Source organism: Mercenaria mercenaria, chromosome 1, assembly GCF_021730395.1.
Source record: "Mercenaria mercenaria strain notata chromosome 1, MADL_Memer_1, whole genome shotgun sequence".
Taxonomy (NCBI): Eukaryota; Metazoa; Mollusca; class Bivalvia; order Venerida; family Veneridae; genus Mercenaria; species Mercenaria mercenaria.
In genome coordinates, this window is record NC_069361.1 from 76,385,124 (window position 1) to 76,408,053 (window position 22,930).

The 22,930-nt window shown below is 36.2% G+C and overlaps 1 protein-coding gene across 1 annotated transcript in view; it reads right to left on the reverse strand.

Moving 5' to 3' along the window:
• Positions 1-5,304: 5,304 nt before the first annotated feature.
• The window catches only part of LOC123533562 (uncharacterized), a 40,801-nt gene continuing 23,175 nt past the window's right edge, over positions 5,305-22,930 (reverse strand). The window contains exons 4-7 of the mRNA XM_045315238.2: positions 19,097-19,240; positions 17,916-18,000; positions 14,203-15,116; positions 5,305-10,895 (exon numbers count right to left, since the gene is read on the reverse strand). Of these exons, the coding sequence (XP_045171173.2) occupies positions 10,445-10,895; positions 14,203-15,116; positions 17,916-18,000; positions 19,097-19,240 (1,594 nt within the window). The 3' untranslated portion in view covers positions 5,305-10,444. The remainder of the gene's footprint in view (positions 10,896-14,202; positions 15,117-17,915; positions 18,001-19,096; positions 19,241-22,930) is intronic.

Below are 22,930 nucleotides of genomic sequence, written 5' to 3' on the forward strand. Positions count from 1 at the left end.
TTGCAAGATTTATGGCCCCTTTTGGACTTAGAAAATATCAGATTTCTTGGTTAAGTTTTATGTTTAGGTCAACTTTTTCTCTTAAACTATCAAAGCTATTGCTTTGAAACTTGCAACACTTGTTCACCATCATAAGCTGACCCTGTACAGCAAGCAACATAACTCCATCCTGCTTTTTGCAATAATTATTGCCCCTTTTGGACTTAGAAAATCATTTTCTTGGTTGAGTATTATGTTTAAGGCAACTTTTCTCATAAACTATCAAAGCTATTGCAACTTAAAACTTGCAACAGTTTTTCACAATCATAAGTGGACACTGTACATCAAGAAACATAACTCTATCCTGCTTTTTGCAAGAATGATGGCCCTTTTTAGACTTAGAAAATCATGGGTAGGACAATATTTCTATTATACAAAAAAAATCAGATGAGCGTCAGCACCCGCAAGGCGGTGCTCTTGTATCACTTGATCTATATGCCTGTATTTTTACATTTTATCACAAGCCCGACATTTCACAATACTTATATAATTATTTATAATTCAATTCATATACTGTATGTGCAAGTTTGCTGAAACTTAATTTAGCAGCAATATTTTTTATATTTTATTGCAATGCACTTTTCATCTATGTAAATGATCACATATTTTGATAATGCAATGACAGAAATACAAGACTTATGAAAATTGAAAATCAGTTGCTTTTATCTATTTATTTTGTTATACAACTTTGTATAAAGTATTACAAAACACCATATAAAATGTAGTCATTATGGGCTGATAATGGGGCAGTGTGCATAACTTGTCATTATTCTAATGGTGCAGGGTACAAAATGTAACCAGAAACAGTTGTGCATCAGATGGTGGGCTATTCAAATCACTCTGCGTCTGTGGTCCGTCCATCCTTCCATCCATTAACAATTTCTCGTTATTGCATCTTCTCAGAAACTACTGGGGGGATTTTGACCAAACTTTGTCAGAATGATGTATTGGTACCCTAGTTGTGTCCCCCTGAAAATCAGACTGGTTCAACAATTTTTTAGTGAGTTATGGCCCTTTGTTTATTTTGATTTCTAATATAATTTTATATCCAGTGGCCCTCCAAGTAGTTAATTGGTTTTTTATGACCTTACCTGTAGAAGAGTCATAAAGTCTGCAGACACTAATGAGATAATGATTCAAGTTGTTCATTATTTTCCTATTACATCTCAGCAGTGAATGGACTACCCTAGTAGATTTTTAGTACTCAAATTTCTGGGTTTAATTATTAGTTATAATATAAGTAATTATTTGTGCATTCTTTGTTTCCATAATAAAAAAAAAATTGCATATAACTCATTAATGGTGTCATCTCTCTTGTTTAGGGTATGGGTTTAATTATTAGTTATAATATAAGTAATTATATATGCATTCTTTGTTTCCATAATAAGAACAAAATAATTGCATATAACTCATTAATGGTGTCATCTCTCTTGTTTAGGGTCAAGGTCACTTATTTTGATCCAGTGACCTACTTTTTTGTTTTTAACCTACAACATTCAAATTTGGACCACATGTATAGTTTTGAGTGACTAGATGAACCTTGACATGAGTTGATCTCGATCTTGACCTAGTGACCTACTTTCACATTTCTGTAGCTACATCTTTCAGATTTGGACGACATGTATAGGTTTATGTACCGAAATAAACTGACCTTGACATTGACCTAGTGACCTACTTTCACATTTTTGAAGGTACAGGCTTCAAATTTGGACTACATGCATAATTTTGTGTTCCGAAATAAAATTTGACCTTGATTTTGACCTAGTGACCTACTTTTACATTTCTCGAGCTACAGCCTTCAAATTTGGACCACATACATAGTTTTGTGTACCGAAATGAACTTTGACCTTGAGATTGACCTAGTACCTACTTTCACATTTCTCAGGCTACAGCCTTCAAATTTGAAGCACATGCATAGTTTTGTGTACCGAAATGAACTTTGACCTTGAAATTGATCTAGTGACCTTTCACATTTCTCAAGCTACAACTTTCAAATTTGGACCACATACATGGACCACATGCACAGTTTTGTGTACCGAAATTAACTTTGACCTTGATTTTGACCTAGTGACATATTTGTGCTTTGCTCATAGCACATTCATATATTGACCAATCTCTGATATTTTGTATGCAAGTACCTTGTATGGAGCCAAAATTAACAATTGGTATTAGAGGTCACTGGATCCAAGGACTGTGATGACCTGGATTCTGACATAGTTACCTACTTTTAGGATTTTGATCTAGTCTTGAAATTTGGAACATTCAAAAATGACTCATTGGTGGGCACCAAGATCACTCTGTGATCTCTTGAGTTATGTAAGGGTGTCCAGTTAACCGAACCAGTTCTAGATTCAGTACAAGTACCAACTAGTTCTCTGCTTGTTACCGACAACTAGGTGAACATAAATCGGAAGTATAGGAATGAAGACTGCATCTGTCAGATTGTAAGAGAACCTTGCCTGCCCTGTGTTTTCAAATGCTTAGCCTCTTGATTAATATAGTCTTGTGTTAAAGCTCTGATAATAAATATGTATGCATTATGATTATCATATCCCACCCACTTAATATACTACTTCAAGAGATCTAACCTGCTTACACATTTCATTGATTGAGCTTAAAACACCTGTTGTTAAACCTGAAGAGATTACCAGCAGGAAGTGCATGAATTATATTTATTATTTAATAATCACCAGTACATCTTTTAAGTGACTGGTACAGAAACGTTTATATTATTACCAACTTCATGACAATTTGCCATACATCTGTATTTCAGTTATACAATGGCGGCTATCTAACCTTACCATTTTGTTTCTTGATTCTGCAAGTAGCTTACACTTTCTCCACATCAATCAGCAGCAGTGGACAAAATATTTCAAACACATTGTCTTCTGTTAGATCATCATGAACGTTAGTCACACCAAGAGATAGAACTCTTTGTTTCATAAGTCTTGTGTGCTTTTCTTACCTAGTAACGGCTTTGCATCATACAGCAGTGGGTGGTTTGAGATTTGCTCGACCAACAGCCTTTAAATAATTTCAACATCTATTTATTCAAGCAATTTGACTGGTTTAGCAGAGATGTTCACCCCTTATTTTTCCCCCCGCCAAAGGCGAAGGGGATATTAGAAATGCTCTCCGTCTGTCTGTGTGTCCGTCCGCAACGATCTTTGTCCGGAGCATAACTCCAAAAGTACTGGAGGGATTTTCTTCAAACTTCATACACTGATAGAACACATTGGGAGGAAATGCAGTGTGCAAGAACAATAACTCTACCTTGCCTATTTTTTGAGTTATTCCCCTTTATCTTATTTTCTTAAAAAAATTTGTCCGGAGCATAACTCCAAAAGTACAGGAGGGATTTTCTTCAAACTTCATACACTGATAAAACCCATTGGGAAGAAGTGTGCAAGAACAATAACTCTACCTTGCCTATTTTTTGAGTTATTCCCATTTATCATATTTTCTTAAAAAAAATTGTCCGGAGCATATCTTCTTCATGCATGGAGGGATTTTGATATATCTTGGCACAAATGTTCACCACCATGAGGCGGAATGTTCTGCACAAGAACCAGGTCCCTAGATCTAAGATCAAGGTCACATTTGAAGGTCAAAGGATACAAGAATGAAAACCTTGTCCGGAGCATTTCTTCTTCACGCATAGAGGGATTTTGATATAACTTGGCACAAATGTTCACCACCACGAGACAGAGTGTCGTGCACAAGATCCAGGTCCCTAGGTCTAAGGTCAAGGTCACACTTAGAGGCCAAAGGTCAGATACAAGAATAACTTTGTCTGAAGCATTTCTTCTTCGTGCATGGAGGGATTTTGATGTAACTTTGCACAATTATACACCATCATGAGATGAAGTGTCATGCACAGTTCCCTTCTTTAGAATTACTTCCCTTTGTTGTTACTTTAAATAGCTTTTATTGTAACTTTTTCATTACTAGTCGTAGGGAAAAATCGAGACCACTTTTCTGTAGTACAACATGCATGCTACATCCAATTTTGAGGTGTATTTTGACCAATCTCTACCTGGTAAAGATTTTTGTGTGGTATCTCTACCTGGTAAGGAGTTTTTTTTGTGGACTTAGAAAAACAAAAGACTTACAATGATTACTAAACAACCACAAAATTAAAATTCCATTTGCAAATACAGCTGCTAGAGTAAAGAAATTTGCTGTGACAGGCGTATATTGTGACATTCTGGCACTCTTGTTCCCTGTTAGCTTTCCATTCTTTCTTTTTACAGTAGCCATATAAAAAAACATCATAGCTATACTGTTCATGAAAATTAATAAAATTTAGCAGTAAACCACCTCACCACTGACTTATTCTTTCTTCCACATCTTTAAAACCCCTGATGGGGACCACAACTGAACGGTTCTTCAAAGCTTTCCCCAAAATTAATACTTTCAGACACTAGCTTGCCAGGAACTTTAGCCTTCAATTATAATATGCCCAGCAGGGGGATTAGCCATGTCTAACATGGCTCTTGTTAGTTTTGTATTCACATGCACATTTCAGCACTACATAAATGCTAAATCAGACAGCAGTTATATAAGTTTTGAAAAATGGTGGTAAATATCTCATTTGGGGTTTTATGCAATGTGATAAAAACCTACATTCCCCCATTCCCTCTAAAATTCTATCTGGAAGGAGTTGCAGCATTCAAGTGCTAAACTTATGAAATATACAAGAAATACTGGCATTTGGCCACTGACTTTGTACTGTAACCGTGACATTCAGCCAATGCGGTAACTATGCATTATCTGTAAAAAATAAGATGGTAAAGTTTCTTGTATAATGTGGGTAGTCAACGAAAGTCCCCACCTGGAATGGATGGAACAACTTATTTCCAGCCGAGCCCACGACAGGTGTCGTATTTACCTCCCCAGCATCCAGTCTAGGCCGATACTGCTGGAAACCGTACCAATTTACGTAAATCACCCAGCACTGAATACTAGTCGGGATATCAGCCGTGACCGGGAATCTAACCCAGACCGCTGGCGTTGTAGTCCAACCTGCTAACCACTGCGCCACTGACTCCCTTAATCCGTACATCATTTTAATTATGTGACCATTTGACTATAGTTTTATGCAAAACCTTCAAGGAGTTTATGAGATATACCGGCAGATCATAAAAGGAATCCAAATTCAAACATCTTGTTTTTGTTGGCCAGACTTAATATGCACAGAAATTATACAGACAACCATCCAGCTTTCGTATGTAAAACATGCTGTTTCAAGTAAACACAGACAAATATAGTTCATCACTTTATTGCATCTTGTAACAATGTAACAATATTTTACACAACATTATCAACATGAAAATTTCTCATCAAAAAGTTTATAAAAAAAGAAGAAAATCTATGGTATGTAGCATCAGTTAACAAAAAGTTGTGTGCTGTCTTTATAAAACAGGATCACCTTGCAGAACAAATATTTCTTTCACATTTTTGTTATTACATTATATTTGAGGAGCAAATGTTTTACAGCACTTAAACCAATAAAGACAAATAATCAAACACTTATATTTCAAATCATATCTTACACAACTGAACACTGAAATGTTGCCCATAATTCCTATTATGTTGTACACAGTGTATTTCAGCACTTTTTAAAGAACTTTATCATAATTAGCCTTAACATGTAGCAATCTACAGATCATATTATGTACAATATGTACACTGACTAAAATTTTCAAAAAATTTTGACCTTTACTATTTACATATCAAATACATATCGGTAAAGCTCAACAGGTTTTAGTAGAAATTATTTTTTTTAATTTTGAAGTTTCGATTACCCATATGACTAAGTAAATGTAACGTTTAAGCTGAAAAAGCAGCCAAGAATGTTGAAGGTAAGTAACGGCAAAACAGAACAAGAGCACCGCCTAAGGGTGCCATTGCTCGTCTGCAAGTGCTGGATAGTATGTAACAAGATGGCTCTATATTGCTCACATGAGTGATATTTGTGTCCGTGGAAGTATATCATATAACATACATATAAACAAATGGACTGGGAAAAGAAATGCATTTTTTACCATTTGCAGAGTGGGGGGAAATCCCAGTACTCATTAAATATGAAGGCATTGGTGTCGAGTTAAAAATAATCTTCTACTTTCTCTATTTGTTTTACAATAATCATTGTGAACTAAAAACAAAAGGCGGTAATCTGACAAATCATATGTGTCTTGGTGGTATGCATGACACATTTGTGCCAAGAAATATTACAATTAATTCAAGGATGACAGTGTTATGGACTGGACAAGAAAAAACGCTAGAGTCAGTGTACCCGGTTTCGCACTGTACCCGGTTTCGCACAAAGCAGAAAATTCAACAATTCTTTGTTATTATTTCACGAAACTGAGTTATTTCCAACATTATTTGACACAAGGGGTCCTTCTCCACTGGAGCCTCGTTCTGGTAAGTGCAGACGAAAACAATAACAATATCAATGGAGACCAGTAAGTAAGCTGAAAAATATTAAGTTTCATGAAAATAATGACTATGCAAACAACAGCAAGGTGCAAAATAAATTGAAAAATCACTATCAACAGTTATTGAAATTCTCCCAACCTGCAAAATGCCTTCAACTTGTTTGTTTGCTTTACGTTTTTATTAAAACAGAGAACTTAATCGAATAATTAGACTTGTGGGGGTCTTTTGTGATTCAACAGCTTCTGTTGTTTTATTTTTGTTTCATGTATTCAGTTGTTTTAGCCTTTTCTGCTTTTAGAAGTAAAAACAGGGTTTGGTACCTAGCTTTCACTTTCACAACTGCTTTTAAATTTCACTTTCAGGTGTTTTATTGGAAAATACATGTTTAAATTGAATTATATAAATGGTAAAAAAGGTAATCAATATTTTTCTGTTGAGTAACTGCATTGTTATCACAGAGTTCTATAAATAGCAGGGTGTGCGAAACCGGGTACACTTAAATGCAATAACTGGTCAAAATATGTTATCCGTATCAAGTACACTAAGAGGTATGACGTCATTGTAGTGGGAAGTGAAAGTAGCATGTTTCAAACCGAAATAAGTGTGTTTATTAAAACATATAGCGGTAAATTCAGATTGAATCATTTTTAGCTAGAAATGGAAGGAATTCTTAGGAAATGTGTGCGAAACCGGGTACACTGACTCTACTGACCTTTGAAATAAAAGTGTGACCTTGACCTTTGAGCTACGGTTATTGCACATGACATCCTCCAATTGTGGGGAACATTTGTGCCAAGTAATATGAAATCCCTGGATGGATAGTTGAGTTACAGACCAGACAGGAAAAAAGCCCTGTTGACCTTTGACTTCCAAGTATGACCTTGACGGGGCTTGTGCATGACACATAGTCTATGGGGAACATTTGTGTCGAGTAATATCTCTTGACGGATCACAAAGTTACAAACTGACTGACAATGTGGGGGGTGGGGGCCTAAAAAAACAAACACGAGCCTTGACATCGATTTTGTGTCATTCAGATAAAATTTTGAGTATTAACTTTATACAGACAGATAAATAAACTTCGTTTAATCAATTTTTTAACAAAAATATCACAATATTTGTTGCTACCAGTTTTTAAAGTTTATAGTTTAACTGAAATTGCTGACTGTCAATACAGAGGAACTACCTTGAAGTACACTCGCCAATAAAAAGTTAAATACAAACAGAACATCACCATTTACAATGGCAAAACTTGATATCAAAAATAAACAAATCCTCTAACTTTAACTATGCCCTACATTATTCTGTATAAAAATTATTTTTCTCTCTAATCAAACATTAACAATATTTTCAAAACTTAAGTTGCAGAAATGCTCAAATCTGTTTTTTCATTTTCATCGAAGTTAGTAATCAACTACTAAAACACCAGAAAATAGGCAAAACATACACACAATTCACAAAAGGAAATTTATTACTTTTTAAGGAGTATTCCAAAATTAGAAAATACAAGTATATGAACAACAAATGTAAATACCTATTTTGTTTTTACTTACATCCCTGCACAAATTTACTTTAATGCAATTTTTATGGCTTACTAATCTAATAACAATGCAAATTAGTCAGTTTTATTTTTGCTGGTTTAATGTCAAACCGACAAAATTATAGGTCATATGACAATTTTCCAGCTCTTCACTATGAAGTTAGCACCAGGTGCCCCATCAGGCATTAATTCAGACACGGTCAGGCACCTGGGTAGAACCAAACTCCAAAACTGTGTTACACCTTACCTGTAGACAATGCCATCATGCATAAATTGGACTGAATTTCGGTCTAGTTAAATTTTTATTTTTGAATTTTGTTGTACATAGTCAATATTTCAGTAGTTACATGTATATGTTTTCCTAATAATACAAATAATAAATGGTGGCCCATTTTGGCCTAGTTCGCTCATCTGAAGAGAACCTTGACCTTGCTGGACCAGGTTTGTTGTAAATCCTATAAGCAGTTCAATAAAAACTACAGTGTTAACAAGATTTTTCCATGATTTGACCTATTGACCTAGTTAAAGATCTCAGGTAACCCAGTTCTGAACTTGACCTTTATTTCAAAGAGACAAATATGTTGACATTTTTGTTATTATAAAGATCAAATGAAAAATGTGGCCTGAGACTACAGTGTTAATAAGGTTCTACTATGATTTGACCTAGTGATCTAGTTTTTGACCTCAGGTAAAACAGTTAAAACTTAAACCTAAAATTCGTAGAGACAAACATTATAAAATATGAAGATAAAGTCAAAAAGTCAAAGAGTGTTAACAAGGTTATTCTATGATTTGACCTTGTGACCTAGTTTTTGTTCTCAGGTAATCCAATTTCAAATTTATTCTATATTTCATGGAGACAAATCATTACGACAAAAATTTATGATAATCAAGTAGAAATTGTGGCAGAGTCTCAATGTTTTTTTTCTATGAGTTGACCTCATGACCTAGTTTAACATCTCAGATAACCCAGTTTCAAACCTGACCTAAATTCAATAAAGACAAACATTCTGACAAAGTTTTATCAAGATGAGGTAAAAAAAATGTGGCCTCTAGAGTGTAAACAAGGTTTTCCTATTAACTGACCTAGTTTTTTAACTTGGTTTACCCAGGAACAAACTCGTCCCAGATTTTATTGAAGGTAACATTCTGACCAAGTTCCATTAAGATCTGGCCAAAGCTGTGACATGTTAACAGTCAAATTGTTGACGAAGGATGACACACAGTGGACGGCTCCAGACACAGGGTGATCACATTAGCTCACCTTGAGCACTTTGTGCTAGGTGAGCTAATAAAAAGTAAAACAATAAACACTATATTAACTTCCTTTTCTGGCATTGTGAACGACTATATTATGTGGAAGTTTTTTGAGCTGTCAAGAGAATATGACAAATTGCTTACAGCAAAACATAAGCACTGAATACTGCCATCATGTTCTTACAGGCTGTGCCACAAGTGACAATTTGCATGCATATTTTGGCCAATCATTTGATTTACCATATGTCACCAAGCATGTCACCATTTTACTATCACACAGTTTTACTACTGTCAAGGGCTTGGTGACAGGGATGACTGACTATATTTCGGCAAGGAGGTTGGGGAAGAACTACTGACCTTTCTGTATGCCAGCTAGATGGTTCCTTATATAAAAGAATTCTACAGTCCAGCAATGTTTCGAAATTACATCGATGAGGGGCAAGTGATTCAGTCCAGAACCGTAATCTTTCAGCCACAAGGCCCCCTTTTTTTAGTCTAGTAGAGACATAATATTTCCAGACTTTATTATGCTAGTAGATTTATGTATCATTTATTTTATATATCTTTTACAGAAAACTGGATAAAAATAAAATCCCTTGATAGCTGGGTTTCATATCTTATTGTATAGTTATTTAGTCACATTTTTTTCTGAAAAATCTCACATCTCTGAAACATTGCAATGTCACTCTATTTACTGTCTTAAAATAAAATGAGAAGCAGAGTTTGTGGCAACATTTTGCTTCTGGCACTCCAAATAAACAAAAATTGTATTATGCATCATAATAATTCATTTATACATATACAACATAGCACATTTTAAACTTTCATCTTCACAGCAGCATATAACAGTTCTAACACATATGGTATAATTCTCCTCATACCAAAATTAAAATGTAAGTGACTGACTCATAGTCAGAATATATTCTTCAACTTACTTAAAGCTATAAACATACTCAACACATTAAAAATACAAGTTTCATACAACATAAACATGATTCAGGCTTTCTTCTTCTGTAACAAACGTTATAAATCTTTTAAAAATGACTTGCCGTCTGCAGACTTCTAGCAAACTGTTTCAGAAGAATTCCACACTACAACACTAGCACTGACATTTCACAATCAGATCTTCAATAAAGCTTTTCAGATATTTTCAAACAGCAAACTTCAAGTATCATAGTCATCATCATCATTATTTTGAACAGTTTTCACAGGTTTCAGATTCATAATGTTTGCCAGACCTGGGAATGATACAGTTTTATCTTCGCCAGGATTTTCTGCGGTGTTTTTCTGTTTTGACTTTTTTCCCACAATTTCTGCTGAGTCATCATTCTGTTTATGTTTGCCATTTTCTTTAACTGTGGCAGTAGACTGTGTCACTGTTGAACTAACTAATGGCGGTGGTCCCGAAATTTGAGATCTAAAACCAGTCTCCTGAAAGTTTTGATTAATTTGACTATTCATTCTCCAATGTGGAAATCCTTGTGGGTGGGGAAACTGAGGCAATTCTGGATGTGGAGATGGCATAAAGCCATGTTGAGTAAGAGGGGGCATACCGAGTGGTGTGGGAATCTTAGACAAAGATGCTGGTGGGTTCTGCACTGTTGAAGCCTGAGATCTGCAACATATAACATCATAACTGTGATTCACAGTAATATAAATATACATCACTGACCTCGCAGCCTTGTTTATAACTATCAAATTCTATTATTTGATAAACAAATTTTATTTAAAAAGAGGCTCACAGTTGCTCACCTGGAGACTTTGACCTTTTGTCCCTGCTCCTGGCCAAATCTGGAGGACATCAATTTATCAGTAATATTAAGCTTTACCTATTTTGTGCTGAGACTGCCCCAAAAAACTAACTATTTATTATAGCACACTTAAGAGAAGTCTGATCAAGTGTGCTACAGATCAAGTTTGGTTGATCACGTTCACAGAAATTAAAGATTTTTCTATTTCAGCTCTGGCAGCCCCTACCTTTAGTCAAGTGAAAACAAACAAGAGGGCCAAGATGGCCCTAGGTCGCTCACCTAAGAAACACTCCATAACAGTGTAAAACATGTTTGACCTAGTGATTTCATGGAAACAAATATTCTGACCAATTTTCATTAAGATTGGACCAAAAAATTGGTCTCTTGCGATAAAACAAGCATTTTCTTAGATATGACCTAGTTTTTGACCCTAGATGACCCATGTTCAAACTCGACCTAGATTTTATCAAGGCAATCATTCTGACCAAAATTCATGAAGATCAATGAAAAATACAGCCTCTATCACATACAGAAGTTTTTTCTTTGATTTGACCAACTGACCTAGTTTTTGACCTCAGATGATCCATATTCAAATTCGACCTAGATTTCATTAAGGCAATCAACCTGACCAAATTTCATAAATATCAACTGAAAAAAAACAGTCTCTATCGTATACACAAGATTTTTCTTTAATTTGACCTAGTGACCTAGTTTTTGACCTCAGATAACCCATATTCAAAACCGACCTAGTTTTCATCAAGGCAATCACTCTGACCAAATTTCATGAAGATCAATTGAAAAATACATCCTCTATTGCATACACAATGTTTTTCTTCGATTTGACCTAGTGACCTAGTTTTTGACCCCAGATGACCCATTTTCGAAATCAGCCTAGATTTTATCAAGGTAATCATTCTGGCTAAATTTCATGAAGATCAGTTGAAAAATACAGCCTCTATTGCATACACAAGGTTTTTCTTTGATTTGACCTAGTGATCTAGTTTTGACCCCAGATGACCCATTTTCGAACTTGGTCTAATTTCATCAAGGCAATCACTCTGACCAAAATTCATGAAGATCAATTGAAAAATACAGCCTCTATTGCATACACAAGGTTTTTACGTGATATGACCTAGTGACCTAGTTTTTGACCCCAGATGACCCATTTTCGAACTCGGCCTAGATTTCATCAAGGTTATCATTCTGACCAAAATTCATGAAGATCAATTGAAAAATACTGCCTCTATCGCATACACAAGGTTTTTCTTTGATTTGACCTAGTGACCTAGTTTTTGACCCGAGATGACCCATTTTCGAACTCGGCCTAGATTTCATCAAGGCAATCATTCTGACCAAAATTCATGAAGATCAATTGAAAAATACAGCCTCTATCGCATACACAAGGTTTTTCTTTGATTTGACCTAGTGACCTAGTTTTTGACCCGAGATGACCCATTTTCGAACTCGGCCTAGATTTCATCAAAGTTATCATTCTGACCAATATTCATGAAGAAGAATTGAAAAATACAGCCTCTATTGCATACACAAGGTTTTTCTTTGATTTGAGCTAGTGACCTAGTTTTTGACCCGAGATGACCCATTTTCGAACTCGGCTTAGATTTTATCAAGGTTATCATTCTGACCAATATTCATGAAGATTAATTGAAAAATACCACCTCTATCGCATACACAAGGTTTTTCTTTGATTTGACCTAGTGACCTAGTTTTTGACCCGAGATGACCCATTTTCGAACTCGGCCTAGATTTCATCAAAGTTATCATTCTGACCAATATTCATGAAGAAGAAATGAAAAATACAGTCTCTATCGCATTCACAAGGTTTTTCTTTGATTTGACCTAGTGACCTAGTTTTTGACCCCAGATGACCCATTTTCGAACTCGGCCTAGATTTCATCAAGGTTATCATTCTGACCAATATTCATGAAGATTAATTGAAAAATACAGCCTCTATCGCATACACAAGCTAAATGTTGACAGACGACGGACGACAGACGACAGACGACAGACGCCAGACGACAGACGACGGACGCCGGACGCCGGACATCGAGCGATCAGAAAAACTCACCTGAGCATTGCTCAGGTGAGCTAATAAATCTGAGAAAGGTCCATCCAAGGATACCACAGGCCAAGTTTATCAAACATCTTTCAACTGCTTCATGAAAAGAAGCTGTGTAAAGGTTTTTCTATTTTTAGCTCTGGCACCCCTAAAAGGGGTCAAACTGAACCACTTGGTGAAGATCAATCACATGATTGCCGAAAAGTCATTTAAAGGTTTTAAGCACTGGTCACCCCTAAAAGGGACGAAGAAAACCTATTTCAGTATGATAAAAAGATGTTGCAGCCAAGTTTATTGAAGATCTATCAATTGGGTCATGAGAAAAAGTTGTTTAAATATTTTGTTCTATTTTTAGTTTTAGCAGCCAATACAAGGGCAAAGCAAAACCATCGGAACAAATTTCAGAGACCAATACAAGGATGCTACAAAGCCAGTAAGGTGAAAATCCACCAAGTGACTCATGACAAGTTGTTTAAAGGTTTTTTTTCCCTATTTTTAGCTCTTACAGTCTTTTAAAGAGGCCAAGCAGAACCATTATAACAAACTTCACAGAGGTCCATACAAGGATGCAACAAAAAGGTTTGGTGAAGATCAATCAAATGGTTGATAAGAAGTTGTTTAAAGGTTATTTATTTTTAGCCCTGGTGGCTCCTAAAAGGTGCAAACTGGAACCATTTGAACAAACTTGGAACAGGTTCAAGCTAGGTGCAACCAAGGCTGGTGACCAGTAGCTTCGGAGATGTTTCAGTAAAAATGTTGATGCATGATGTAGCTGATGGTCGCAGGACGCAGAACTATCAACCTATACCACCAACTCACCCTGAACAAAGTTCAGGTAAGCTAAAGTCACAAAACGTCATTACTGAAAACCAGCATTTAAGCAAGAATTCAGTACACTTGGTATGCATGAACAAATTCATAGAGAAGAAACAAAGCCATTGCATAAAATATTTCATATATCTCCTGTTCATCTTGACACTAAAACTTAAGATATTTCTTATATAAATCAAAGGGAGGTAACTGATTTTTTACAACTGATTTTTTACAACAGTAGAAGTTTGTATTTATTCCATACATGAAGTTAGAACAAATACCTTGATTTTCCTGCTATGGACATGTCTAATGGGACATTGGAGTCTCCATCACTGTCCTGGTTATTCTTTACTGTGCTTATCGGAACAAGCGGTGGGGGTGGTCCAACTGGCATTCCTGGAACCATGGGGAGCATTGGACCGTTTGGCCCCATCTGTGGCATCATGTAAGCCGGATGACCTGGTATAAACTGAGGTGGTATAGTTCCTGTAGTCTGTGGTATTGGGTTGGACCCTACACTTGAGCTTGGTAATGGGCCCATATTGGGCTGTGGATGAATATATGGTAAAGGCTGTCCTCCGGCCATGAAAGGATATTGTGGAAAAACCATGTTACGCATTGGAAAGCCTGCAGGGGGAAACTGTTGTGGCATTGGCATCCTAGGCTGGCTCTGAGATTGTGCAGGATGTTGTGAACTTGTTGTCTCCCCTTGTATATTAGATATCACTGGAGATGCTTCGACATGGATCTTGGGCTGTGGTGGGCTCTGCACAGACAATGAAGGTGAATTCTGTGTTTGGGTTGTTCCTGCTGAAGATCCCTGTTGAGGATCTTGTTGCATAGATGTTCCTGGGGGCGAATTGTCTCTACTATTGGTACTCTGTGCTTGGGGTGGGATTAGGGGACTACACTGTCCCTGAGGTGCCACTGGAGCACCAAATTGTCCTTGGTGTAACATTTGTGTGTTAAACTGTCCTTGGGGTAACATTTGAGTACTACATTGTCCTTGAGGTGTGACCTGTGTATCATACTGTCCAGGAGGTATCATTTGTGAGCTGCACTCTCCCTGGGCAGCTACTGGAGTGCTGCATTGTCCCTGGGGCGTAATTTGAGTTTGGGCATACTGCTGTGAATGTCGGGAATCTTCGTCCGCCGTCTGCTCCTCATCTGTCTCTGTCTCCTCATCACTCACTTCCTGTAACACAATCATGACATGATCATAAGCATTCTATCACACACAGATACTATGTTTTAATCACAACAGGAGGGCCATGATGGCCCTATATCGCTCACCTGAGTTCAGTTGGGCCCACTACATGATGCTACATACCAAAGACTTTAAAGATTTTATCATATACTAGTTACTGTTTGTAGACGACCAGTTAAACACATTTAACTTAATAATAAAAATTGGGTCAACAGTTTCATACAAGAAGATTTTTAGTCTCCACTAAAGACATATAGGGAAAAAGTGACCATGTCCTCTAGCGGCCATGTTTTTTGAGGAATCAAAATAATTTGAACAGTCAAGGCAGAGAGTCACACAAGGACCATTTATGTGAAATTATTTCAAAATCAAGCCAGCTACTTTATACAATAAGATTTTTAAAATTTCCATTATATACATAAAAGTAAAAATGACCACTGACGGCCATGTTTTTTGACAAATCGGAAAAAACTGAACAATCTTGGTAGAGGGTCACACAAGGACTATTTGTGTGAAATTATTTTAAAATCCGGTCAACAGTTTCATACAAGAAGATTTTTAAAGTTTCCACTATAGACATATAGGGAAAATAGACCTCACTCTCTGGCCGCCATGTTTTTTGAGGAATCGAAATAATTTGAACAATCTTGGCAGAGGGTCACACAAGGACCATTTGTGTGAAATTATTTCAAAATCAGGCCAGCAGTTTCATACAAGAAGATTTTTCTGGCGACCATGTTTTTTGACGAATCAAAATAATTTGAACAATCTTGGCAGAGGGTTACATAAGGGCCATTTGTATGAAATTATTTCAAATTTGGGTCAGTCGTTTAGGAAAAGATGTCGTTTAAAGCTTTTTCTATTTTTAGCCCTGGCGGCCCCTATGTGCAACCAAGCGGAACCATTTGAACAACTTTGGAAGAGGACCATCCAAGGAACATCCAGGCCAAGTTTCATCAACTTCCACCAAATGGTTTCAGAGGAGATGTTGTTTAAAGGAAAGTGTGGACAGACGGACGACGTACGGACGCCTCACGGTGAGCGATCACAATAGCTCACCCCGAGCACTTTGTGCTCAGGTGAGCTGGAAATAACAAGCAAATTCGATGAATTGGAATCCCCCGCCGAAAGGGTCAGAGTTGAGGAACGGCAAAAAAATATATCCAGCAAAAAGTTAAGAATGTTACCAAGAAGCAAATAATTTCATTAGTCAAAATCAAATTAAAAGAAAATGAATGGTTTGTTTGGGTGGGGCTGGGGGGGGAGTGGGGTGAGGACACAACAGTTTACATGTTGATTATAAATATTGATAGAAAATGAAAAATGAAAAAAAAAAAAAAAATGGGGGGTGGGGGACCAAGGTAAGGTGGTGACCAGGTGTAGGTACACAACATCACATGTTTATAATAAATGTTCATGGAAAAGAATGAAAGAAGTTTAATGAAATTCTTCCAATTGGTTGGTTTGTTATGTACAGATCTGTGGATTTTTAAACAATTAAAGGGCATAACTATATGGAAAATTGACCAATCGAAAAAAAACTTGAAGGGCATCGTCGCAGTATCTTGGTTCATGTCTGTTTCAAGATTGATGAAATTCTACCTGCTAGTTACTGAGAAATGGCTGCAGACGGACATTTTTCATTAAATCAAGGGCAATTACTCTGATGGATATTGACCTATCAAAAAAAAAACTTGACCGGCATCAGCACAGTATCTTGGTTCATGTCTATTTCAAATTTGATGAAATTCTACCTGTTAGTTACTGAGAAATGGCTGCAGACGGACATTTTTTATTAAATCAAGGGCAATAACTCTGAGGGAAATTGACCAATCAAAAAAAAAACTTGACCGGCATCATCGCAGTATGTTGGTTCATGTTTATTTCAAGTTTCATGAAATTCTACCAAGTAGTTACTGAGAAATGGCTGCGGATGGACGGACGGACTGACGGACGGACAATGCCATTTCAATACCCCACTCCCGATTTCATCGGCGGGGGATAACAAACCGATACCTTGCTTGGCCTATCATACAATAGATTTTAAACCTGCTCATCAATCATATAATCTAAAACTTAAACATTACCTTATTACTTAGTCTAACACATACACTGTTTTGCTTAGTCCAATGATATTTCAATCAAGAAGACTTAATTACATGGACAAAAGAAGTCATAATTTAACCTTTAGCCTGCTGGTGGCAAGTGATTTTGCCTTTGCGACCAGTGCAGACCAATATCAGTAAACACCCCTTCAAATGATGAATGGTTCTGCCCAAACTGAATGATTGACCAGTCCATTATAGAAATTTAGCAGGGTAAAGGTTAAAAGTAAGCATCAGTTTATACAGAAGTTACTGTACCTGATAATTACGGTCCAATAACACACAATTATCAAATGACAATGATGTGCCCTAGCTGATTATCATCATAACCAAACCTATATTAGCACTCGGATCAATAACTACATACATGTAAGGCAGATTAGTTATTCATTATACACCTGTCTTTCCAATATTGGAACATCACCCTTTAGGTGATTTGCATGTGTTGCTCAACAGATTACAATATTCTGTTCTGTATATCCCTATTACTGTTTAAAGTAAGGTTATAATAAAATATAGGTAATAATACAATATAAAGGATCAATCTGCTGTGTCTCTGACACTGATGAATACAAAGCTTTCCTTAGAAGTGAGACAGAAGTGCTGATATGAGTTAGTCACAATAAGAAAACACAGAAATACTAGTGTCCGAGATACGGTAAGAAAAAACTGGCTAACTTACAGACGCAGAGTCCTTCTTTTCTTCAACCTTCACCTTCCTGGGTCTACCACGACCTCTAGCTCCTTCTTCACGGGGCTTTCTTGGTCTACATTAATAAATATTATATATTTATATACACACATAGCTCTGCTGATGCTACCCTACATGCAAAAGTTCATCAATTTGTTCAAGAGAAAAATAAAACTCAATTTGTTAAAATGTGTGAGTTCCTTTGATCTAGTTCAAGGGTTTATGAGTTTACTACATATTTAAAATGAATTCTAATATGCTTTTCTCTGTTAAAACACTCTTATGCTAGAATGACATCACGTTAATGTGCGGTGACGTCAATGTTTTTTTGTTGTGACTAAGAAAGAGCGCTACTAAATTTTATCTACTGTTTTAGATTAAGGGCATATCTGAATCGAAATAATTTATAGCAAAACCGTGTTTTAACACTATTTATACACTCGGGTGGTAATACGTCGTACAAATAATTTCACTTGGGCTGTGCCCTCATGAAATGATTACGCCCAACGTATAACCACCCATCATGCATAAATAGTGTTAAAACATTCTTATGCTATAAATTATTTCTTAATTTAAAACTATGATGTTAACCATTTACATCATTCTTAACTCTTTTGACTGACATGGTTTTAAAGGTTAATAATGACAAATTTATCAAAGTAATACAGTGTTTATGATTACACAGGCAAAGTAGTTGTAATGTACTACAATCAATTACATTTACAACTGGGAGTAATCACCACTTAATCAATTACATTTCAATGAAAACCTATGTACTGTAATTTTACCTGTCACAATTTTTAAGTAACTGACACAAGTCTCACTTAACAACTACAGGACACAAAACACATCCTGAGAATAATGTCAAACAAGTTGACACCATTTATGATAATCCTTCTGTAGCAGTGATCTTATGCGAACAGAACAATACAGTACAATAAAGCCCAAGTCATCAAGGTTCTGACTGCATATCACAAAGTATGATTTACTGAAAATGCTAAAGAAATAACTTTATCCTGTCTGTTTTTACATTTGAATTTTTATATTTCTTCCAGCACTGGCTAAGATAATCTATTCTTGCAAAGTTAAACTTATTTCCCATTCCTTTTTCTATTATAGTTTTTAATGACAACTTACTTCAATGCCTCTGACCAGAGAAACATGCACTTTACCTTTGAACTTTGGGTTTCTTCTCCACTGCTCCACTAGAGGACGGTGCAGCGGTATCCACTTCTTCCTCTGTCTGGTGGTCCGGTACATTCTTCACCAGGTCTCTCAGGAAATCAAACGTCTTCTCGGAATGTATTGCCTGCTTCCTGTTGTAATAAAAGAGCATACAACTCAGTTTGGCAAAATATTTCTAGGCGGAATCAAGAAATCCTGCATTTCCTTCTATCTCCAGGGACTCTTGACAAAATGCAAAATTCTAATAACATCAAAAACTATTTAAGGACCTTTAAATGTTGGTAAAACACATATGCCCCCTCATATGCAACTTCACATGCTATACCACAATCCCCTAATGTTTTATCACTCTAAGTATAATACTTTTTGAGACACAAACTTGTATGCCCTTTATGCATATTTTTGAAAATCAAGGGCCATAACTCTGATCTGATTGACAGAAAACCGGAACAAAATCCCAAGTGCACAACTTCACATGCTGAATAATAGTCCTATAATGTTTCATAACCCTAGGTCAAATATTTTTTGAGATATGTGCACCACAAACTTTTATATCCATTTATGCATACTTTTGACTAAGTCAAGGGTCGTAACTCTCATCTCGAGTGATTATCTCTAACAAAATCCCAAGTGCACAGCGTCACATGCTGAATAATATTCCTATAATGTTTCATAATCCTGGTTTACATACTTCTTGAGAGACATGCAACACAAACTTAGGCCTTTTTTATGCATATTTTTGACTAAGTCAAGTGCCATAACTCTGGTCTGGTTGTGTGAGATCCAAATTAAAACCCCTGGTGCATAAAATACTGTACTGAATAGCAATCTTGTGAGGTTTGACGACTCTGTATCAAATACTTTTTGCATGACAAAAATTCAAAAGGACAGACTGAAAGACAGATGGATGCATGTACAAGGGCAACTCTTATGTGCACTCCCAAAATTTTTTGGGGGGCACAAAAATGTAAAAGAGAATAATGGAAACTGTAAATCACAGTAAACAAGGGTGTGAAGTTTTAACCCGTTCCCACTTGAGGTTAATGAGATATCAGCTTAAATACAAAGGCATAACCAATTGGGATGCGGATGCAGATGCTTATGCAGACAACAAACGGATGGTTGCAATAGTTCTACCTATTCCTTGCTAAACTCTGCTTACTATGGAAGCGTCCTGGTGCCAGCAGAGAGATTTATATTTGTTTTACGTACGACTTACTATCTCCTACGTAGGAGTTAGTATCTCCTACGTAGGAGTTAGTATCTCCTACGTAGGACATAGTATCTCCTACGTAGTACTTAATATCTCCTACGTAGGACATAGTATCTCCTACGTAGGACTTACTATCTCCTACGTAGGAGTTAGTATCTCCTACATAGGACTTAGTATCTCCTACGTAGTACTTAATATCTCCTACGTAGGACATAGTATCTCCTACGTAGGACTTAGTATCTCCTACGTAGGAGTTAGTATCTCCTACGTAGGACATAGTATCTCCTACGTAGGAGATATTAAGTACTACGTAGGAGTTAGTATCTCCTACGTAGGACTTAGTATCTCCTACGTAGGAGTTAGTATCTCCTACGTAGGACATAGTATCTCCTACGTAGGACTTAGTAACTCATACGTTAGGGTTCCCATTTTGCGGCGCTGCAACGTTCTGTGGTCCTACTTGCGTTTCCGGTACATGTGTTAATTGAACATTGCTGGTTGACTTTTTAATTGCGTGCTGATAAAAGGCATTTATTGCAATATTTCATTTATTTTCTAAACTATTTATATTCTTGTATTTTATGTGTTGTCTCGAGAAGGGGCTTAAATAAATAACTTTTCATTGAATTCCGTGAAATAATCTCTTAACCACTGTTTCTAACCAATAACAAAGAACGAATTTATATAGACCTGATTGCATGATACGATTATCAATGTTCTATAAGATTTAGTAAGTTTCAACTAGTCAATTATTCTTTTATCTAGTCACTCTGATCAAACAAAATTGTAAAGGTTATTTCTCATGAAATGTGCTCTTATAAAAAAAATAGCCTCTGCCGTGAAGAGCGATAAAGGGGAATAAAACATGTTTACCAAGTTACTCGTCATTAATTTCTTCTCTCTAGGCATAAACTTAACAAAGCAAAGGATAACCAGATTTAATGACTGGAAACTACAAATTCGCCGTGATATTCGGTAATTAAAAGATTTTACTGTCAAAAAAATGCTTTACTTTATTTAAATACTATTCTGTTCTTCCTCTTTTTCACAACATATACAATATATAGAAGATACACACACCATGTTAAAGAAAGCAAAACCGTCGGACCACAAGTTGATATGACATTAGTTTTTCGGAACACTATTATTGAGTGTATTCTCGGGAATAGATCACAAAATTCAGTAGGAAAAAATAAATAAAGTGGGCTAAATATAGTACTGTAATTAAGAGAAAATATACAGTAATTAAGACTCTTAGAGAGAGAGAGAGAGAGAGAGAGAGTTAGACGAATATTTGAATTTTATATGAATAATGAGACATGTGCAAGATCCACATCCCTAGCTGAAAGGTCAAGGTCACTTTCGGCCGAGACGGAACTATTTTTGTCTGTTCTAGATCGGTATTTAACCAGTCGGGCGTTCAATTCATACGCATCTGAACTCTGTCAGGGTTCCCAAGGTCAGGGAAAGTCGGTGAATTTTGTAATTAGTCAGGGAAATTCGGACTTTGGGCAAAAGTCAGGGAAAATTCAAGGAAATCTGGAGTTGTACCAGCTTATTTTCTCAGAGGGGGTCCGACCCCCTCCCCCACCCGGAAAATTTTGAAATTTAGCGCTTTCAGCATTCTGGGCATTTTAGGAGCATTTAAGAACACCTTTCAACTGCAGTTTTATATACGATATAGCCCTTATTTTCACAGTTTTATGTGCTAACCTGTTAAATTTGGGGAAAATGATAAAATCAAGTTTTCTTCAAGGTAGAATTCTTAGTTTCTTTTAGATAATTGATATAAATATGAATTATGTCGGGATCGTACGAAGCAGCAGCCGCATATACTTTGAATGCGGTCCTAATATTTCATTTTTCGAAAAAACAAACATTTTCTTTCCTTCTTCTCCTCTTTCCTTTTTCCAAGGATTTTCCAGACGGGGTCCGGACCCCCGGTCCCCCACACCCTCTGGAACCGCGCATGTTGTAGGTCGAAGGTTTTAGGAATCAGTTTTAACATTAGCTAAAAAGATAACATTAGCTTAAAAGATCTAGCAGTGTTTTAAAGCTACCTCTATAGGCAAAATTATTAAGGCACCTTATTTGAAAGATTTAGCTTGTAAACCTTAACCCTAAGACTGCACTGCCTGGTGACCACTTCTGTGGCCTGACTAATTAGTGTACTAAAATTGACAGAGGTCCACTTTTCGAAACCTGCTCATTTTAAGACCGATGTCAAATGTTTTATTCGTTACTTAATTGCTCAAAAGAGTTTTGATGAAATTGAAATAGTTGTTATTTTGTGCACATATAGATGTCAGTTCCACCATGACTTCGTCTGTGTGATATTTCGCGCCATACATTTTAAATGTATAAACTAACTCAAGGAAAATTAAGTATTTTTTTTTCATAAGAATAAAGGATGAATAGTTCAGTAAAATATAATTTCTAAAACACTCGCCTTTAAATATAATTACAGACTCCCAATTACTACTCAATCATTTAGTTTAATCATATTTTATTGTACATATATACGGAAACATAAACAACAATCACATACATCATATATGTCATATATACAAATGGGTTGGGCTAAAAGTTATTGAAACGTTATGTCGTG